Here is a 20,495-nt window from a genome sequence, read left to right as displayed (position 1 = left end):
GAGCAGCAAAAACATTCGGAATGATGATTTAACTTTCTTAAAATGTGGTGACATTAGTATTAACCTTCTGTAATTATAAACCCAACTGAACAAAAGAAAAGAAAAAACACATTTGCAGTGTAAGCATTGTGTTTAGTTACATTTTATGACTGCATTTATTATGTAAATAAAAAATAGAAATTAATTGTTAAAAAAATAGATATGTAATTATATCTTTTATGCATTCATTTATTTGCATCAGGATTCACTAGTTTACCTTCTTAACTGTGTCTTAAAAGTAAATAATATCAGTTTAAAAGTTTGTGCAAAAACACAAAGTCAAGACAAAGACAAAGTTTAGCTTTCTGCTAACGGCTTTCTGCTGATGGCTCACGGCTGCGGTTAGCAGAGGGCTAAATATCAGCAACATTTTGTCTCGTTTCTCTGATATTGTAGCTCGCTAGAGCCTCGAATCACAGTTTGCCATCTCAAATGTCTGTGATATCTGGATTCTGGCACCCAACAACACAGCAAGATGACATTTTAGATGCGTAACTTTAGCCCACTGCTAGTGTTCCTCCAGTCTTTCCTTTGACCTCATCATGACGTCAACACAAAAAGGGTCTATAGGCCATCACCGTATATACTGTACACCAGTTCGATATGAAAAAAACAAATTAAATCACACTTGAATGAACAGTGTTTAACATTTCGGGGATCTATTAGCAGAAATGGAATATAATATTCATCGTTGTGTTTTCGTTAGCTTAGAATGAGTCCTTCATATCTACATAAGGAGCTACAGTAGCCCAGAATGGAAAAAAACAAACTCTGGCTCTAGAGAGAGGCTTTTGCGCTTTACTGTTAGCTGAAGGCCACCGTAGTTCTCCGACCCACTTGAAACAGCGGTAACGTGATCCTTAGAGTGGTAAACCGTGATACCACCAACCGCCGTCTGACTTCTGTTGCTCCTAAAGTAGTGTTATTATGGTAAGGATGGCCTCTGAGCGAGGCCAATGGCGTTACCACGGTTTTGCGCTTGGCGGCTCACGTTTACCGCAGTCTTGGAAAGCGAGGAGTGCGCATAGGGGTACTCTGTTGGTTGCACCACTAGATGTCACCAGATCCTAAACACTGCACCTTTTAATATGTCATGTCGTCAAAACAAAAGCTCAGTTCTGCAGCTGAAACTTTGCAACATCTCATAAAATGGAGCACCCTTTGTCCTGTTTGGCTTTCTTCAAATGTTCTTGTATCCAGTCATTGATTTCCTGCTCATGTTTTTGCTCCAGCTTGTTCATTTCCTTGTCCAGATGTTCTCTATTGTGCAAAAAATGTGCCGATTTCATGTCCTTCTTTTCTTGTTCTTGTTTTTCCTTCAGTTTCCTAATGTCTTTCTTGTACACTGTGTTTCTGCTCAGCAGTCTTATCATCAATTCATTTTGGTTCCGTTGCTTCTGCTTCAGTTTCTCCATTTCCTCTTCGTTCTTCCATACATTCATGGTATACCTCATACTGAATTCATTGTATTCTTCTTCAGCTTGCTTCCTGGCCTCCTCTTCATTTCTCTTCCTCATTTCTGTCATTTTCTTCTCATGGAGTTCTCGTAGAACTTTACATTCTCTTTCCTCGTGTTCCCTTCTGATCATATCATCTTCTTGTCTTTTGTCTTTGAGATGCTCGCCCTCATGTCTGAGCTTTTTAAGTCGTTTTTCCTCCTCCTCCTCCTCTCTTCTCTGTTGATCTTCTTGGTATTGTTTGTCCTTTTGTTCCTGCTCCCAAGCCTCTTGTTCTTTTTTCAGGTCTTCTCTAGACCGTAATACTAACACCCAGTCAGCAAAGGCATTTTTTTCTGATACATATTTTAGTTGTTCCTCCAAAGTTTTAAGTTTTTCTTCCCACTTGAGTCGTTGGATTTTCTCCTGCCTTTTCTTGTTCATCTCCTCTTTCTTTTTCTGTTCTCTCTTCCTCTCCTCCTCCTTTTCTTTGGCTCTCTCTTCTCTTTCTTCATCAAGTTTAGCTGCTAGCTCTGCAAACTTTTCTTCCTTCTCTCGCATCTCTTTTTGATGTTTTCTTTCAAGGTTCCTCACCTCTTGTTCCTTCACCCTCATGATCTTCTCCTTTTCCTTTTGTATGGCTTCCTCTGCTCTTTGGAACAACTCTGAGGTGAAATAGCCGCCGCCGTTTTTCCTCACCATTGACTCGACCTTGGTCAGCAGCTGGCTGACTTGAGAACGATTCTCCCGATCGCCGTTATTGAAGACGTGGTATCTTCCTCCACAGTCCGTTGTCAGTTGTTTTAAGTCCTCAGTGTCATCTCCTATGTAAGTCTCAATTGTTTGGTCGATAAGTTCATCTCCTCTGGTGAATAAAACCATGATGTAGTCTTCTGACATCTGGCCAAAAGACGCTTTGATCAGTTCCACGGTTTCTTTCTCCTCTTTTGTGAAGCGGCCGATCTTCAGCACCAGTAAGAACACGTGAGGTCCTGGAGCCAACAAGCTGATGCATTTCATAATCTCCTGTTGAACTTCCTTATTGGTCAGAGACGTGTCGAACAAGCCGGGGGTGTCGACCAGCGCGACGGGCCGTCCGTCAATCTCTCCTGTTGCTTTCTGGCAAAGCTTGGTCACAGACGTTTGACTAAGTTTAGAATCAAAGCATTCTTTGCCCAAAATAGTGTTTGCGGTGGCACTCTTTCCACAACCAGTTTTCCCAATCAGCACCAACCTGAGAGGCTCTCCACTCGGCGCCATCCTGGAAGGCTCTCTACTTGACACCATACTGAAAGACTCTCTACTTGACACCATACTGAAAGACTCTCCACTCGGCGCCATCCTGGGAGGCTCTCTACTCTGCACCACCTTGAAAGACTCTTTACTCGGTGCCATCCAGGGTAACATTCTACTCTGCGGCATCCTGAGAGACATTGTACTCTGCGCATTCCTGTGGAACACGCCACTCCAACCTTCTGCATCTGATGTGTGTCTTGTAACCGGATTAATTCGAGGCTTGGGAAACATATCTTTCGTGAAGCTTTGGCGTCCCACAGCTCTCATCGTTTCCACGGTATTTAAAACCTCAGAGACCTGCTGCCCGTCCTTGATGTTGCAGACAACGTATGGTCCGCCACAGCTTTGAATGATTTCTCTGCTTTCTTGTAGAGACCTCTCGGCCACTACAAAGCTGGGATTTGCCTCCGCGGTAAAAAGAATCATGGTGAAATCATTGACTCTGGAGCTGAAAGTGTGTTGGATGGTCTCTAACTCTTTCTTGTCTTCCTCACTTTGGGGACCCACAGGTAGGACCAGGATGAAGGCATGGACGCCCTCGGGATCACAGAGGGAGATACACTTCAATAATTCTTTCTTAACTGCCTGTTGAGGTTTTCCATACAAGGCAGGAAGCTCCACCAGGGAAACCCAGCGTCCACACACCTCTCCTTGCTTTTTAACACACTCTGATGAGTCAACAAGTGGTCCAAACTTTCTTTCTCCCAGGATGGCGTTGGCCGTTGAAGTCTTCCAGGCTCTGTGTGTCCCAAACAACACCAGGTTTAGAGGAGGTTTTGCACATTCAGGTGCTGCCATGGAATCAGTGTCTTCGGTGAAGATTAAATATCGCCGCCTGTTTTCATCCACTACGATCTCCATTTTCCCCATCAATTCTTTACGATCGTAGTCAGGGAAGTCTTTTTCATCAAAGTTCATTCTGTGCTGCCTTTGTCCGCAGTCTTGGATGAGTTGATTGAGCGAGAAATTCTGTCCCCTATCATTTTGTGTTAGGATGACCATTGAGTATTGAAAAGCATCTTGTCCAAAGAAGCTAATGATGAACTTCAGTTTTTTTCGGTCCTGCTCAGTGAAGTCAGACGGCTTCACTAACAGCAGGAGGACGTTTGGTCCAGGAGGGCATTCAGCCACGCACTTCTTCATCGCGTGTTTCACCTGTTCCACCGGCAGACTGAAGATGTTTGCTTTCGTTTTCACTACCGTGAAGGGTTGTTTCCTCCACTCTCTGTGGATGTGTGCAGATTGTTTGGTCATTGTTGGATGAGAAGAATCTCTTTTTCCAGTGATGAAGTCACTTAGTGTTGTCTGTTCATTCTGACTTTTTCCAAATATCGCAATCCTGAGATCAGATGCTGTAAAACAATAAGAACAAAAGCATTACAAATTTCCATAATTTCATGAGGGCATCGTCATCATTGTCCTCTTTCCATTACTTACATTTATCCAACGGCTTTTATCAATAACGTTTAGAGACAGGTTTCTTCTCATCATGTAAAAAGTAGGGCTGTTGCGATTATAATATTTAATTGTGATTAATCGCATGATTGTCCATGATTAATCACAAATGAATAGCACATGTTTTATTAGTTCAAAATGTACCTTAAAGGGAGATTTGTCAAATATTTAAGACTCTTATCAACATGGGAGTGGGCAAATATGCTGCTGTTTTCAAATGTATGTATATATTTATTAATGGAAATCAATTAACAACACAAAACAATGACAAATATTGTCCAGAAACCCTCAGGTACTGCATTTAGCATAAAGAAATATGCTCAAATCATAAAGTGGGCATGTCTGTAAAGGGGAGACTCGTGGGTACACATAGAACCCATTTTCATTCACATATCTGGAGGTCAGAGGTCAAGGGACCCCTATGAAAATGGACATGACCGTTTTTCCTTGCCAAAATTTAGCACAAGTTGGGAGTGTTATATAACCTCCATTGTTACAAGCTAATATGACACGGTTGGTACCATTGGATTCTTTAAATTGTCTAGTTCCATATGATGCTGGTGTTTTCACTCTAGCTTTAAAACTGAGCTCACTACAACCTCCAAAAGATCAATTGCGTTAAAGAAATTAGTGACGTTAAAACTAATTTGTGTTAATATTGCATTAACCTTGACAGCCCTAGTAAAAAGTAATCTTAATCGGAGAGAGGAACACACCAAACTCTCACACTCACTCCATTAGTTTTTGTTCTATCCATTGAGCCACTTGCATAAGTTATACAGACGTAGGCAAAATTGTTGGTACCCTTCCGTTAAAGAAAGAAAAACCAACAATGGTCACTGAAATAACTTGAAACTGACAAAAGTAATAATAAATAAAAATTCACTGAAAATGAACTAATGAAAATCAGATATTGTTTTTGAATTATGGTTCAGCAGAATCATTTAAAAAAACAAACTAATGAAACTGGCCTAGACAAAAATGATGGTACCCTTAACTTAATATTTTGTTGCACAACCTTTTGAGGCAATCACTGCAATCAAGTGATTTCTGTAACTCTCAATGAGACTTCTGCACCTGTCGACAGGTATGTTGGCCCACTCCTCGTGAGCAAACTGCTCCAGCTGTCTCAGGTTTGAAGGGTGCCTTCTCCAGACTGCATGTTTCAGCTCCTTCCACAGATGTTCAATAGGATTTAGATCAGGGCTCATAGAAGGCCACTTCAGAATAGTCCAATGTTTTGTTCTTAGCCGTTCTTGGGTGTTTTTAGATGTGTTTTGGGTCATTATCCTGTTTGAGGACCCATGACCTGCGACTGAGACCAAGCTTTCTGACACTGGGCAGCACATTTCGCTCCAGAATGCCTTGATAGTCTTGAGATTTCATTGCACCCTGCACAGATTCAAGACACCCTGTGCCAGATGCAACAAAGCAGCCCCATAACATAACCGAGCCTCCTCCATGTTTCACATTAGGTACAGTGTTCTTTTCTTTGGATGCTTCATTTTTGCGTCTGTGAACATAGAGCTGATGTGACTTGCCAAAAAGCTCCAGTTTTGTCTCATCTGTCCAAAGGACATTCTCCCAGAAGCTTTGTGGCTTGTCAATATGCATTTTGGAAAATTCCAGTCTCGCTTTTTTATGATTTGGTGTCATCCTCGGTTGTCTTCCATTAAATCCACTTTGGCTCAAACAGTGACGGATGGTGCGATCTGACACTGATGTACCTTGACCTTGGAGTTCACCTCTAATCTCTTTGGAAATTGTTCTGGGCTCTTTGGTTACCATTCGTATTATCCGTCTCTTCAATATGTCATCAATTTTCCTCTTGCGGCCACGTCCAGGGAGGTTGGCTACAGTCCCATGGACCTTAAACTTCTGAATAATATGTGCAGCTGTAGTCACAGGAACATCAGGCTGCTTGGAGATGGTCTTATAGCCTTTACCTTTAACATGAAGGTCTATAATGTTCTTTCTGATCTCCTGAGACAACTCTCTCCCCTTTCTGTGGTCCATGTTCAGTGTGGTACACACCATGATACCAAACAGCACAGTGACTACTTTTCACCCTTTAAATAGGCAGACTGACTGATTACAAGTTTGAAGACACCTGTGATGCTATTTACAGGACACACCTTAGTTTAATATGTCCCTATGGTCAAATTATTTTACATCTTTTCTAGGGGTACCATCATTTTTGTCCAGGCCAGTTTCATTAGTTTGTTTTTTAAAATGATTCTGCTGAACCACAATTCAAAAACAATATCTGATTTTCATTAGTTAATTTTCAGTAAATTTTTATTTATTATTACGTTTGTCAGTTTCAAGTTATTTCAGTGACTATTGTGGGTTTTTCTTTCTTTAACGGAAGGGTACCAACAATTGTGCCTACGTCTGTATGTCATGGTGAAGTTAAGCGTTTGAATTTGGGAACTACATTTAATTAAATGTCCTCACTGTATATGCAGATGATATTGTGCCGTTTCTCTCAAATTCAGAAATCTATCTGTCCTTGAGATTGTACATTTTAGTCTCTCTTCAGTTTATAAGCTCAACCTGGATACATCAGAAGTCTTTTGACTATTAGCTTTCTTCTTTTTTGCTCTGCAGAGCTGCAGAGTTGATGATGATTCTTTAATTGCGGCACTACGAGTCACTCCTTTCAAACGGCCGAGTCACCAGAAAAAAGTTGAAATTGTACATTTTTGCAAACCATTTGCATTTGGTCATAGCAAATGACGTAGTCAACTAGTTTTATTGCCTAAAACTAACCAATTGTTTCACAACGTTAATCACGTGACATTGTGCATTTCTGCAATGCTGATATCAAACATATTTATGAAACATATTTTTGTTTCAGAAACGTCAACATTCAGCGTATCCTTTGGTTTGAAACATTCAATGCCAACATTTTTTCTGGCGACTGGGCTGTTTCAAATTACAAAGATCCAGTTCTATACATGGTAACTTAAAGGTTATAAACTTTCCATTCTCTCAGCCTGTAACTGTCTTGTAATACTTTTGGCCCATTGCTTTCATTCTCTGTTCTACTTTTCATTAAAGTCTTCCTCCTCACTGACAAATTATAGCTATGGTATGAAGTCTTACTAGACTTACCAGATGCTGATGACGCCATGTTGTGTCACAGGAATTCCACTTTAGTAGCTGAAGTTGGTGCCTGTTGGGTTTAAGGAAACACAATTATGATTAAGTAAATAAATATGTTAATTCAATCATTGCAGATTTCCCGAAACTGTTCTGGTCACTTTGAATAATTCACAAAGCTGTGGTACTAATGGGATAATCAATCAATCAAACTTTATTTATATAGCACCTTTCAAACAAGTCAAATGCAATTCAGTGCTGGACAGACGACTGTCAAAAATAAAGTGTGTTGAAATTGGATTTAGAGACTAATGCACACCAAAACAACCAATATAAAAGTTAATTGAATAAGAAAGCAATAAAAGATGGGTATGTAAGATAATAAAAGATAAATAAAGTACAAGGAAATGAGAATAAAAATGAAAATAAATATAAATTATGAAACTACACAAAATAAGTATTAAAATAATAAATGTTAACAAAATAAAATAGAATAAAAGAGATGATCAGCACTAAAATTTTGATTAAAGAAAATAAAGTAAAATAAACACTATAATGATGATGATAAATAAAATAAGTATTAACAATAAAAAAACATAAAATTATAAAAAATAAAATAAAATAAGAAACGCTGTGGCTTGTGAGTCATTTAAGTTTAACAAATATCCAAAATATTGGGCTCAATAAAGTTTGCGACAACTAGCCAATCGTGTTGCTGGGCAGATGCATAGTTTTACAGTTAAGGCCTCACTGTGCAGGTGTGTAAATAATACAAGCTGCTGTTAAGTGACTTGCCGAGTAATAAGACGTAAAATATTGGTATCCAAAGTGCATTCAAAGTATATTGTACATTATTTGATATTGATATGAAAATAAGATAAGATATTGCTTTATTTTTCCCACAGTGGGGAAATTAGTTCAGAAAACAAGAAGCATCAGTAAAAACAAAAAACAAGATACAACACAGTAAAAAAAAAAGCAAAAACAAAAGTAGACAGACATATAAAATATTAACAATTTAAATAGAAGGAAATATAAAAATAGGAACAATATAAACAATGGAAAATATAAAAAAAAGTAGACAAAAGTAACCATAATATTGGACTTTTAAAGGCTTCAGTTTAACACACCTGGATACAAAACCTATATATAAAAATGCCTTAAATATACTAAATATTAGGGCTATCAATTGATTCAAATAGTGAATCGCAATTAATTGCAAATTAATCAAATTTTTTATCTGTTCTAAATGTACCTTAAAGGGAGATTTGTCAAGTATTTAATACTCTTATCAACATGGGAGTGGACAAATATGCTGCTTTATGCAAATGTATGTATATATTTATTATTTTAAATCAATTAACAACACAAAACAATGACAGATGTTGTCCAGAAACCCTCACAGCCCCGTCCTTAGGTTTTCTAGTTTCATATGATACCATTTATCTTCATTCTATCTTTAAAATCTAAAAAATCACAAGTTGCTTTAAAGAAATTAGCGGCGTTAAAACAGATTTGCGTTAATGCGTTATTATCGCCCTAAGTTTGACAGCTAAATATGGTAGGTTCAAATGTTTGTTTTTAATTTTCATAGCTAAGGCCAACTTTAACTTTGCAAAAATAATTCCCACTATTTCCTCTTCACACAGTCAAACATGCCGCTCTTACCTGAAGTTGGATCTTTTATTGCAGTTTTATGGTAATGTTGGTCGAGGTCACACCATATCTGGCATAACAGCATACTGTAGTTAGTCTGACTTCACCGAGCATCAACAGTCAACACCTGCAGATTAACAATAAACGGTTTTGATTAATCAAATTAGGCTACATATACACATATATTCTATACATTTTTATGATTCTCTTTGGTTATTTGTTGCATTTATTATCTGTTAAACTACTCACCAGGTATAATTCTTGCTGCGACAGTCTCTCTCAGAGTGAACAAATCAAGTCTCAGCTCAAAAATAAAGATCTTTTATGCTAACAGAGTTAGGTATGCCAGCAATGAATGGGCAGGGCCAACGCACTGACAAAGAACTATCACAGGCTGAAAACACAAGCCACAAGTATGTGAACAATGAAACCAACCTGCCAGTTTTTGGTCGTCTAATTAAGAGCCCGAGACTCAACAGGTTTATTTGAACATAGTTATAGATGAATCCTTAGATCTGGGGTTAACTGAGGTGGGTTTTGGCTGAAAAGTCCCCCCTCCAGCCGGGTTTACTTCCTGTTTTTTGGTTCTTTCTCAAACAGAGAAGGGGGATGTGGTTAATAGTCAGAAGTAATTCATCACCGCGGCAACCAGATTGCATCGTTTTCCAACCCTGTTTAGATGAATTTACTGTTTATTGGACCACAAAAGAGATACATACATTTGCATAAAGAAGCATATTTGTCCACTCCCATGTTGATAAGAGTATTAAATACTTGACAAATCTCCCTTTAAGGTACATTTAGAACAGATAAAAAAATGTGTGATTAATTTGTGATTAATCTAGATCAAATATTATAATCAATTGACATTTTAGACCATTGATATGTATAACAGGCCGTTGCTATGGGCGCAGCTCTGATGTCGGACTCTGGAGGAGCGTTTTTGTGTCAAATATTGATATCTTCAGTAAGTAGCCGTGTAATAAGCAGAATAATGTAAAGCTAGCGGGTCATTGTTGTGAAATAAACCCCTTCAGATTGACGAGAGACCCCCTCCTCCGGATTTTGTTCCTAAATGCAGTTGGGAAACATGTTTCTATACTACAAAATTCCTAAATGTCATCCTAAACTGAGATAAAATAGGATTTCAGACTTAAGAAGTGTCTGTAATGAGGCCCCAGGTTGAAAAGCACAACCACATCACGAGAGAAAAGGTTGGTGCTACAACGACGCAAAGCGTTGACTGTAAATGAGAAAACAAGTAAAACTTGTTGATCAGCTCGCACATAAAGAAAACAAACATCATGATGAAATCTGATACTTGAAGTGTCAGTAGAGATGATGTTAAAAATTCACTGCAGTAAATGAAAGCCAATTATTCCACACTGAGACGTAAGCTGAAGAGTTTACCACATTTATTTATAACACATAAGTAACTTGACATTACATTCTGTATATGTAATTAGCAATAAATGTTAAATATGGTTTAAAACATCAATCATCAAAACGGAAAATGATTTAACACGTTTTGTTTAGCAAAATCAGAACAACACATTGAAGACTTATTTCATGGCCAGTGGATCGTTGGCTCCCATTGTCACAGTAGAACATATCGATTTTCATACATCAGCTCAACGAGGAAAAAAAGTTTAATTTAACAAACACTTTATTCATCTATATACATTTTTTAAATTGTTATGTGTGCTTATAAGAAACAAGAGAGTATATTTGCAGATTTTGCAGTGGAAAAACATTTTAAATGATGATTAAACTTTCCTTAAATGTGGTGACATTAGTATTAACCTTCTGTAATTATAAACACAACTCAACAAAAAAAATACATATATTACAAAAAAAGTATTTACAGTGTAAGCCTAGATGTTAAGTCACATTTTATGACTGCAATTATTATTTAAGTAAATAATAGAAATTCCTAGCGAAACAAAATAGGAATGTAATTAAATATTTTATGCATTCATTTATTTGCATCAGGATTCACTAGTTTACCTTCTTAACTGTGTCTTAAAAGGAAAATAGGTAAATATCAGTTTAAAAGATTGTGCAAAAAGACAAAGTCAAGACTTTAGTTTACCTGTCTGTTACACAGATACACTAGACGTAAACTGCAGAGCTTACCACATTTATTTACAACACATAAGTAATAAGAATAATTAATTAGAAATAAATGTTAAACACGGTTTAAAACATCAATCATCAAATCTGAAAATTATTTTCAGTGGATCGTTGGTTCCCATTGTCACAGTAGAACATACTTCTTGATACATCAGCTCAACGAGGAACAAATGTGTAACGTAACAAACATTTAATTCATCTATGTACATGTTTTAAATTGTTAAATTGTTAAGTGTTCTTCAAGAAACAAGAGAGCAGCAAAAACATTCTGAATGAGGATTTAACTTTCTTAAAATGTGGTGACATTAATATTAACCTTCTGTAATTATAAACCCAACTGAACAAAAGAAAAGAAAAAACACATTTGCAGTGTAAGCATTGTGTTTAGTTACATTTTATGACTGCATTTATTATGTAAATAAAAAATAGAAATTAATTGTTAAAAAAAATAGATATGTAATTATATCTTTTATGCATTCATTTATTTGCATCAGGATTCACTAGTTTACCTTCTTAACTGTGTCTTAAAAGTAAATAATATCAGTTTAAAAGTTTGTGCAAAAACACAAAGTCAAGACAAAGACAAAGTTTAGCTTTCTGCTAACGGCTTTCTGCTGATGGCTCACGGCTGCGGTTAGCAGAGGGCTAAATATCAGCAACATTTTGTCTCGTTTCTCTGATATTGTAGCTCGCTAGAGCCTCGAATCACAGTTTGCCATCTCAAATGTCTGTGATATCTGGATTCTGGCACCCAACAACACAGCAAGATGACATTTTAGATGTGTAACTTTAGCCCACTGCTAGTGTTCCTCCAGTCTTTCCTTTGTTTAGCCTCCAGCTAACACCGTGACCTCATCATGACGTCAACACAAAAAGGGTCTATAGGCCATCACCGTATATACTGTACACCAGTTTGATATGAAAAACAAATTAAATCACACTTGAATGAACAGTGTTTAACATTTCGGGGATCTATTAGCAGAAATGGAATATAATATTCATCGTTGTGTTTTCGTTAGCTTAGAATGAGTCCTTCATATCTACATAAGGAGCTACAGTAGCCCAGAATGGAAAAAAACAAACTCTGGCTCTAGAGAGAGGCTTTTGCGCTTTACTGTTAGCTGAAGGCCACCGTAGTTCTCCGACCCACTTGAAACAGCGGTAACGTGATCCTTAGAGTGGTAAACCGTGATACCACCAGCCGCCGTCTGACTTCTGTTGCTCCTAAAGTAGTGTTATTATGGTAAGGATGGGCTCTGAGCGAGGCCAACGGCGTTACCACGGTTTTGCAGTTGGCGGCTCACGTTTACCGCAGTCTTGGAAAGCGAGGAGTCAGCGGAGGGGTACTCCGTTGGTTGCACCACTAGATGTCACCAGATCCTAAACACTGCACCTTTTAATATGTCATGTCGTCAAAACAAAAGCTCAGTTCTGCAGCTGAAACTTTGCAACATCTCATAAAATGGGGCACCCTTTGTCCTGTTTGGCTTTCTTCAAATGTTCTTGTATCCAGTCATCGATTTCCTGCTCATGTTTTTGCTCCAGCTCGTTCATTTCCTTGTACAGATGTTCTCTGTCGTGCAAAAAATGTGCCAACTTCATGTCTTTCCTTTCTTGTTCTTGTTTTTCCTGCAGTTTCCTAATGTCTTTCTGGTACACTATGTTTCTGCTCAGCTGTCTTATCATCAAGTCATTTTTGTTTCGTTGCTTCTGCTTCAGTTTTTCCTTTGCGTTTCCTTTCCTCATACTGAATTCATTGTATTCTTCAGCTTGCTTCCTGGCCTCCTCTTCATTTCTCTTCCTCATTTCTGTCATTTTCTTCTCATGGAGTTCTCGTAGCTCTTTACGTTCTCTTTCCTCGTGTTCCCTTCTGATCATATCATCTTGTTGTCTGAGCTTTTTAAGTCGTTTTTCCTCCTCCTCCTCCTCTCTTTTCTGTTGATCTTCTTGGTATTGTTTGTCCTTTTGTTCCTGCTCCCAAGCCTCTTGTTCTTTTTTCAGGTCTTCTCTAGACCGTAATACTAACACCCAGTCAGCAAAGGCATTTTTTTGTGATTCATATTTTATTTGTTCCTCCAAAGTTTTAAGTTTTTCTTCCCACTTGAGTTGTTGGATTTCCTCCTGCCTTTTCTTGTTCATCTCCTCTTTCTTTTTCTGTTCTCTCTTCCTCTCCTCCTCCTTTTCTTTGGCTCTCTCTTCTCTTTCTTGATCAAGTTTAGCTTCTAGCTCTGCAAACTTTTCTTCCTTCTCTCGCATCTCTTTTTGATGTTTTCTTTCAAGGTCCCTCACCTCTTGTTCCTTCACCCTCATGATCTTCTCCTTTTCCTTTTGTATGGCTTCCTCTGCTCTTTGGAACAACTCTGAGGTGAAATAGCCGCCGCCGTTTTTCCTCACCATTGACTCGACCTTGGTCAGCAGCTGGCTGACTTGAGAACGATTCTCCCGATCGCTGTTATTGAAGACGTGGTATCTTCTTCCACAGTCCGTTGTCAGTTGTTTTAAGGAGTTCTCAGTGTCATCTCCTATGTAACTCTCAATTGTTTGGTCATTAAGTTGATCTCCTTTGGTGAATAAAATCATGATGTAGTCTTCTGACTTCTTGCCAAAACACGCCTTGATCAGTTCCACGGTTTCTTTCTCCTCTTGTGTGAAGCGGGCGATCTGCAGCACCAGTAAGAACACGTGAGGTCCTGGAGCCAACAAGCTGATGCATTTCATAATCTCCTGTTGAACTTCCTTATTGGTCAGAGACGTGTCGAACAAGCCGGGGGTGTCGACCAGCGCGACGGGCCGTCCGTCAATCTCTCCTGTTTCTTTCTGGCAAAGCTTGGTCACAGATGTTTGACTAAGTTTAGAATCAAAGCATTCTTTGCCCAAAATAGTGTTTGCGGTGGCACTCTTTCCACAACCAGTTTTCCCAATCAGCACCAACCTGAGAGGCTCTCCACTCGGCGCCATCCTGGAAGGCTCTCTACTTGACACCATACTGAAAGACTCTCTACTTGACACCATACTGAAAGACTCTCCACTCGGCGCCATACTGAAAGACTCTCCACTCGGCGCCATCCGGGGAGGCTCTCTAACCGACACCATACTGGAAGGCTCTCTACTCTGTGCCATACTGGGAGGCTCTCTACTTGGCGCCATACTGGGAGGCTCTCTACTCGGCGCCATCCAGTGAAACGCTCTACTCCACACCATACTGGAAGGCTCTCTACTCGGTGCCATACTGGGAGGCTCTCTACTTGGCGCCATACTGGAAGACTCTCTACTTGGCGCCATCCTGGGAGGCTCTCTACTCGACACCATACTGGGAGGCTCTCTACTTGGCGCCATCCTGGGAGGCTCTCTACTCGACACCATACTGGAAGACTCTCTACTCGACACCATACTGAAAGACTCTCCACTCGACACCATACTGAAAGACTCTCCACTCGGCGCCATCCTGGGAGGCTCTCTAATCGACACCATACTGGAAAGCTCTCTAATCGACACCATACTGGAAGGCTCTCTACTCGGTGCCATACTGGGAGGCTCTCTAATCGACACCATACTGGAAAGCTCTCTAATCGACACCATACTGGAAGGCTCTCTACTCGGTGCCATACTGGGAGGCTCTCTACTTGGCGCCATACTGGGAGGCTCTCTACTCGGCGCCATCCAGTGAAACGCTCCACTCGACACCTTACTGGAAGACTCTCTACTCGACACCATACTGGGAGGCTCTGTACTTGGCGCCATACTAAGTAACACTCTACTCGGCGGCATCCTGAGAGACATTGTACTCTGCGCATTCCTGTGGAACGCTCCACTCCAACTTTCTGCATCTGATGTGTGTTTTGTAACCGGATTAATTTGAGGCTTGGGAAACATATCTTTCGTGAAGCTCCGGCGTCCCACAGCTCTCATCGTTTCCACGGTATTTAACACCTTAGAGACCTGCTGCCTGTCCTTGATGTTGCAGACAAGGTATCGTCCGCCACAGCTCTGAATGATTTCTCTGCTTTCCTGTAGAGACCTCTCGGCTCTAAAGCTGGGATTTGTCTCCATGGTAAAAAGAATCATGGTGAAATCATTGACTCCGGAGCTGAAAGTATGTTGGATGGTCTCCAACTCTTTCTTGTCTTCCTCACTTTGGGGACCCACAGGTAGGACCAGGATGAAGGCATGGACGCCCTCGGGATCACAGAGGGAGATACACTTCAATAATTCTTTCTTAACTGCCTGTTGAGGTTTTCCATACAAGGCAGGAAGCTCCACCAGGGAAACCCAGCGTCCACACACCTCTCCTTGCTTTTTAACACACTCTGATGAGTCAACAAGTGGTCCAAACTTTCTTTCTCCCAGGATGGCGTTGGCCGTTGAAGTCTTCCAGGCTCTGTGTGTCCCAAACAACACCAGGTTTAGAGGAGGTTTTGCACATTCAGGTGCTGCCATGGAATCAGTGTCTTCGGTGAAGATTAAATATCGCCGCCTGTTTTCATCCACTACGATCTCCATTTTCCCCATCAATTCTTTACGATCGTAGTCAGGGAAGTCTTTTTCATCAAAGTTCATTCTGTGCTGCCTTTGTCCGCAGTCTTGGATGAGTTGATTGAGCGAGAAATTCTGTCCCCTATCATTTTGTGTTAGGATGACCATTGAGTATTGAAAAGCATCTTGTCCAAAGAAGCTAATGATGAACTTCAGTTTTTGTCGGTCCTGCTCAGTGAAGTCAGACGGCTTCACTAAGAGAAGGAGGACATTTGGTCCAGGAGGGCATTCAACCACGCACTTCTTCATCGCGTGTTTCACCCGTTCCACCGGCACACTGAAGATGTTCGCGTTCGTTTTCACTACCGTGAAGGGTTGTTTCCTCCACTCTCTGTGGATGTGTGCAGATTGTTTGGTCATTGTTGGATGAGAAGAATCTCTTTTTCCAGTGATGAAGTCACTTAGTGTTGTCTGTTCATTCTGACTTTTTCCAAATATCGCAATCCTGAGATCAGATGCTGTAAAACAATAAGAACAAAAGCATTACAAATTTCCATAATTTCATGAGGGCATCGTCATCGTTGTCCTCTTTCCATTACTTACATTTATCCAACGGCTTTTATCAATAACGTTTAGAGACAGGTTTCTTCTCATCATGTAAAAAGTAGGGCTGTTGCGATTATAATATTTAATTGTGATTAATCGCATGATTGTCCATGATTAATCACAAATGAATAGGACATTTTTTATCAGTTCAAAATGTACCTTAAAGGGAAATTTGTCAAATATTTAAGACTCTTATCAACATGGGAGTGGGCAAATATGCTGCTGTTTGCAAATGTATGTATATATTTATTAATGGAAATCAATTAACAACACAAAACAATGACAAATATTGTCCAGAAACCCTCAGGTACTGCATTTAGCATAAAGAAATATGCTCAAATCATTAAGTGGGCATGTCTGTAAAGGGGAGACTTGTGGGTACACACAGAACCCATTTTCATTCACATATCTGGAGGTCAGAGGTCAAGGGACCCCTATGAAAATGGACATGACAGTTTTTCCTTGCCAAAATTTAGCACAAGTTGGGAGTGTTATTTAACCTCCATTGTTACAAGCTAATATGACACAGTTGGTACCAATATATTCTTTAAATTGTCTAGTTTCATATGATGCTGGTGTTTTAAAACTGAGCTCACTACAACCTCCGAAAGATCAATTGCGTGAAAGAAATTAAAACTAATTTGTGTTAATATTGCGTTAACCTTGACAGCCCGAGTAAAAAGTAATCTTAATCGGAGAGAGGAACACACCAAACTCTCACACTCACTCCATTATTTTTTGTTCTATCCATTGAGCCACTTGCATAAGTTATATAATGTCATGGTGAAGTTAAGCGTTTGAATTTGGGAACTACATTTAATTAAATGTCCTTTCTGTGTATGCAGATGATATTGTGCCGTTTCTCTCAAATTCAGAAATCTATCTGTCTTTGAGATTGTACATTTTAGTGTCTCTTCAGTTTATAAGATCAACCTGGATACATCAGAAGTCTTTTGACTATCAGCTTTCTTCAGAGTTTGCTCTGTAGAGCTGCAGAGTTCATGATGATTCTTTAATTGCGGCACTACGAGTCACTCCTTTCAAACGGCCGAGTCACCAGAAAAATGTTGAAATTGTACATTTCTGCAAACCATTTGCATTCGGTCATAGCAAATGACGTAGTCAACTAGTTTTATTGCCTAAAACTAACCAATTGTTTCATAACGTTAGTCACGTGACATTGTGCATTTCTGCAATGCTGATATCAAACATATTTACAAAACATATTTTTGTTTCAGAAATGTCAACATTCAGCGTATCCTTTGGTTTGCAGAAACATTCAATGCCAACATTTTTTCCTGGCGACTGGGCTGTTTCAAATTACAAAGATCCAATTCAATACATGGTAACTTAAAGGTTATAAACTTTCCATTCTCTCAGCCTGTAACTGTCTTATAATACTTTTGACCCATTGCTTTAATTCTCTGTTCTACTTTTCATTAAAGTCTTCTTCCTCACTGACAAATTATATCTATGATATGAAGTCTTACTAGACTTACCAGATGCTGATGACGCCATTTTGTGTCACAGGAATTCCACTTTAGTAGCTGAAGTTGGTGCCTGTTGGGTTTAAGGAAACACAATTATGATTAAGTAAATAAATATGTTAATGTTTATATGGCACCTTTCAAACAAGTCAAATGCAGTTCAAAGTGCTGGACAGACGACTGACAAAAATAAAGTGTAAAAATGGATTTAGAGACTAATGCACACCAAAACAACCAATATAAAAGTTAATTGAATAAGAAAGCAATAAGAGATGGGTATTTAAGATAATAAAATATAAATAAAATACAAGGAAATGAGAATAAAAATGAAAATAAATACAAATTATGAATCTACACAAAATAAGCAGATTGTATTAAAATAATAAAATGTTAACAAAATAAAATAGAATAAAAGAGATAATAATGATCAGCAATACAATTTTGATAAAAGAAAATAGAGTAAAATAAACACTATAATGATGATGATAAATAAAATAAGTATTAACAATAAAAAAAAACATAAAAATATAAAAAATAACAAAATAAGAGCTGTGGCTTGTGAGTCATTTAAGTTTAACAAATATCCAAAATATTGGCCTCAATAAAGTTTGCGACAACTAGCCAATCATGTTGCTGGGCAGATGCATAGTTTTACAGTTAAGGCCTCACTGTGCAGGTGTGTAAATAATACAAGCTGCTGTTAAGTGACTTGCCGAGTACTAAAACGTAAAATACTAGTATCCAAAGTGCATTCAAAATATATTGTACAGTATTAGATATTGATATGAAAATAAGATAAGATATTGCTTTATTATTCCCACAGTGGGGAAATTAGTGCAAAAAACAAGAAGCATCAGTAAAAACAAAAAACAAGATACAACACAGTAAAAAAAAAGCAAAAACAAAAATAGACAGACATATAAAATATGAACAATTTAAATAGAAGGAAATATAAATATAAAAATAGGAACAATATAAACAATGGGAAATATAAAAAGTAGCCAAAAGTAACCAAGAATATTGGACTTTTAAAGGCTTCAGTTTAACACACCTGAATACAAAACCTATATATAAAAATGCCTTAAATATACTAAATATTAGGGGTATCAATTGATTCAAATAGTGAATCGCAATTAATTGCAAATTAATCAAATTTTTTATCTGTTCGAAATGTACCTTAAAGGGAGATTTGTCAAGTATTTAATACTCTTATCAACATGGGAGTGGACAAATATGCTGCTTTATGCAAATGCATGTATATATTTATTATTTTAAATCAATTAACAACACAAAACAATGACAGATGTTGTCCAGAAACCCTCACAGCCCCTCCCGTAGGTTTTCTAGTTTCATATGATACCATCTATCTTCATTCTATCTTTAAAATCTAAAAAATCACAAGTTGCGTTAAAGAAATTAGCGGCGTTAAAACAAATTTGCGTTAACGCGTTATTATCGCCTTAAGTTTGACAGCTAAATATGCTAGGTTCAAATGTTTGTTTTTAATTTTCATAGCTAAGGCCAACTTTAACTTTGCAACCTCTTCACACAGTCAAACATGCCGCTCTTACCTGAAGTTGGATCTTTTATTGCAGTTTTATGGTAATGTTGGTCGAGGTCACACCATATCTGGCATAACAGCATACTGTAGTTAGTCTGACTTCACCGAGCATCAACAGTCAACACCTGCAGATTAACAATAAACAGTTTTGATTAATCAAATTAGGCTACATATACACATATATTCTATACATTTTTATGATTCTCTTTGGTTATTTGTTGCATTTATTATCTGTTAAACTACTCACCAGGTACAATTCTTGCTGCGACAGTCTCTCTCAGAGTGAACAAATCAAGTCTCAGCTCAAAAATAAAGTCAACTCATTCAAGACAAGATCTTTTATGCCAACAGAGTTAGGTGTGCCAGCAATGAATGGGCAGGGCCTACGCACTGACAAAGTACTATCACAGGCTGAAAACACAAGCACACAAGAATGTGAACAACGAAACCATCCTGCCAGTTTTTGGGCCGAGACTCAACAGGTTTCAGTTGAACATAGTTATAGATCTGGGGTAAACTGAGGTTGGTTTTGGCTTAAAAGTCCCCCCTCGAGCCAGGTTTACTTCCTGTTTTTTGGTTCTTTCTCAAACAGAGAACGGGGGTGTGGTTAATAGTCAGAAGTAATTCATCACCATGGCAACCAGATTGCATCTTTTTCCAACCCAGATTAGATGAATTTACTGTTTATTGGACCACAAATTACACCAGAATTATCTCAAAACACCAACTCGCTCTCTTCTTCACCGTCTCCTCCTGGTGAGGCAGCCGTCTGGCAGCTGCTGCACCGAGGAGCCGCACCGCCGCACGCCGGCCACAGTGCACCGGAGGACAGATAGACATGTTGCTGAGGTCCGCCGTTTGAATTGCAGTTTCGGGACGTTTTTGGAGGTGCTAACACCGGCCGCTCTCTCCTCAGCTCCAGCACCGACACCGTACCGGGCTGCACTGAGAGGCGGAGGAAAATAAAAATAAAACCATTAGGGTCAAGTGACATGGATGGTTGTGCTACAAGATGCATGAACACACGCGCCTCCAAAACAGAGACAAAGTACTAAATTTAAGAGATGTCTGTGTATTATAATAATATCTTTATTTGTACCTTTGTTTGTGCTATATTTCCATCAGAGAAATGGGAATCCTGTAGAGATATTAGCTTAAACTTGAAGGCCTCCGAAATGGAAAGAAACAAAACAACCTGCCCAGTTTAGAATTCCCCTCAAGACGCTAACGGGTAATATCCGATCAAGG

General features: G+C 38.8%; 4 protein-coding genes across 6 annotated transcripts in view; 1 reads left to right on the top strand and 3 right to left on the bottom strand.

Annotated features, from left to right (window-relative positions):
* The window catches only part of LOC119492980 (actin, non-muscle 6.2-like), an 840,607-nt gene that overhangs the window by 587,544 nt on the left and 232,568 nt on the right, over positions 1-20,495 (bottom strand). The window lies entirely within an intron of this gene.
* prdm6 (PR domain containing 6) overlaps positions 1-20,495 on the top strand; it is a 107,733-nt gene that overhangs the window by 43,736 nt on the left and 43,502 nt on the right. The gene's annotated exons all lie outside the window — the stretch shown is intronic.
* On the bottom strand, positions 211-9,299 carry LOC119492945. The gene is made up of 4 exons (XM_037777857.1): positions 9,237-9,299; positions 9,000-9,114; positions 7,344-7,404; positions 211-4,123 (listed from the first exon to the last, which is right to left on the bottom strand). Exons 3-4 carry the CDS (start codon positions 7,360-7,362, stop codon positions 1,182-1,184), a joined length of 2,961 nt encoding a protein of 986 aa, XP_037633785.1. The 5' UTR covers positions 7,363-7,404; positions 9,000-9,114; positions 9,237-9,299; the 3' UTR covers positions 211-1,181.
* Positions 10,056-19,567, bottom strand: LOC119492941. Its single transcript, XM_037777851.1, has 4 exons — positions 19,495-19,567; positions 19,258-19,372; positions 17,699-17,759; positions 10,056-16,111 (listed from the first exon to the last, which is right to left on the bottom strand). The coding sequence occupies exons 3-4, from the start codon at positions 17,715-17,717 to the stop codon at positions 12,576-12,578; spliced, it is 3,555 nt and encodes a 1,184-aa protein (XP_037633779.1). The 5' UTR covers positions 17,718-17,759; positions 19,258-19,372; positions 19,495-19,567; the 3' UTR covers positions 10,056-12,575.

The sequence above is a fragment of the Sebastes umbrosus genome, chromosome 8 (genome assembly GCF_015220745.1).
Source record: "Sebastes umbrosus isolate fSebUmb1 chromosome 8, fSebUmb1.pri, whole genome shotgun sequence".
In the NCBI taxonomy this organism is placed as follows: Eukaryota; Metazoa; Chordata; class Actinopteri; order Perciformes; family Sebastidae; genus Sebastes; species Sebastes umbrosus.
This window is presented reverse-complemented; position numbering and strand designations above follow the sequence as displayed.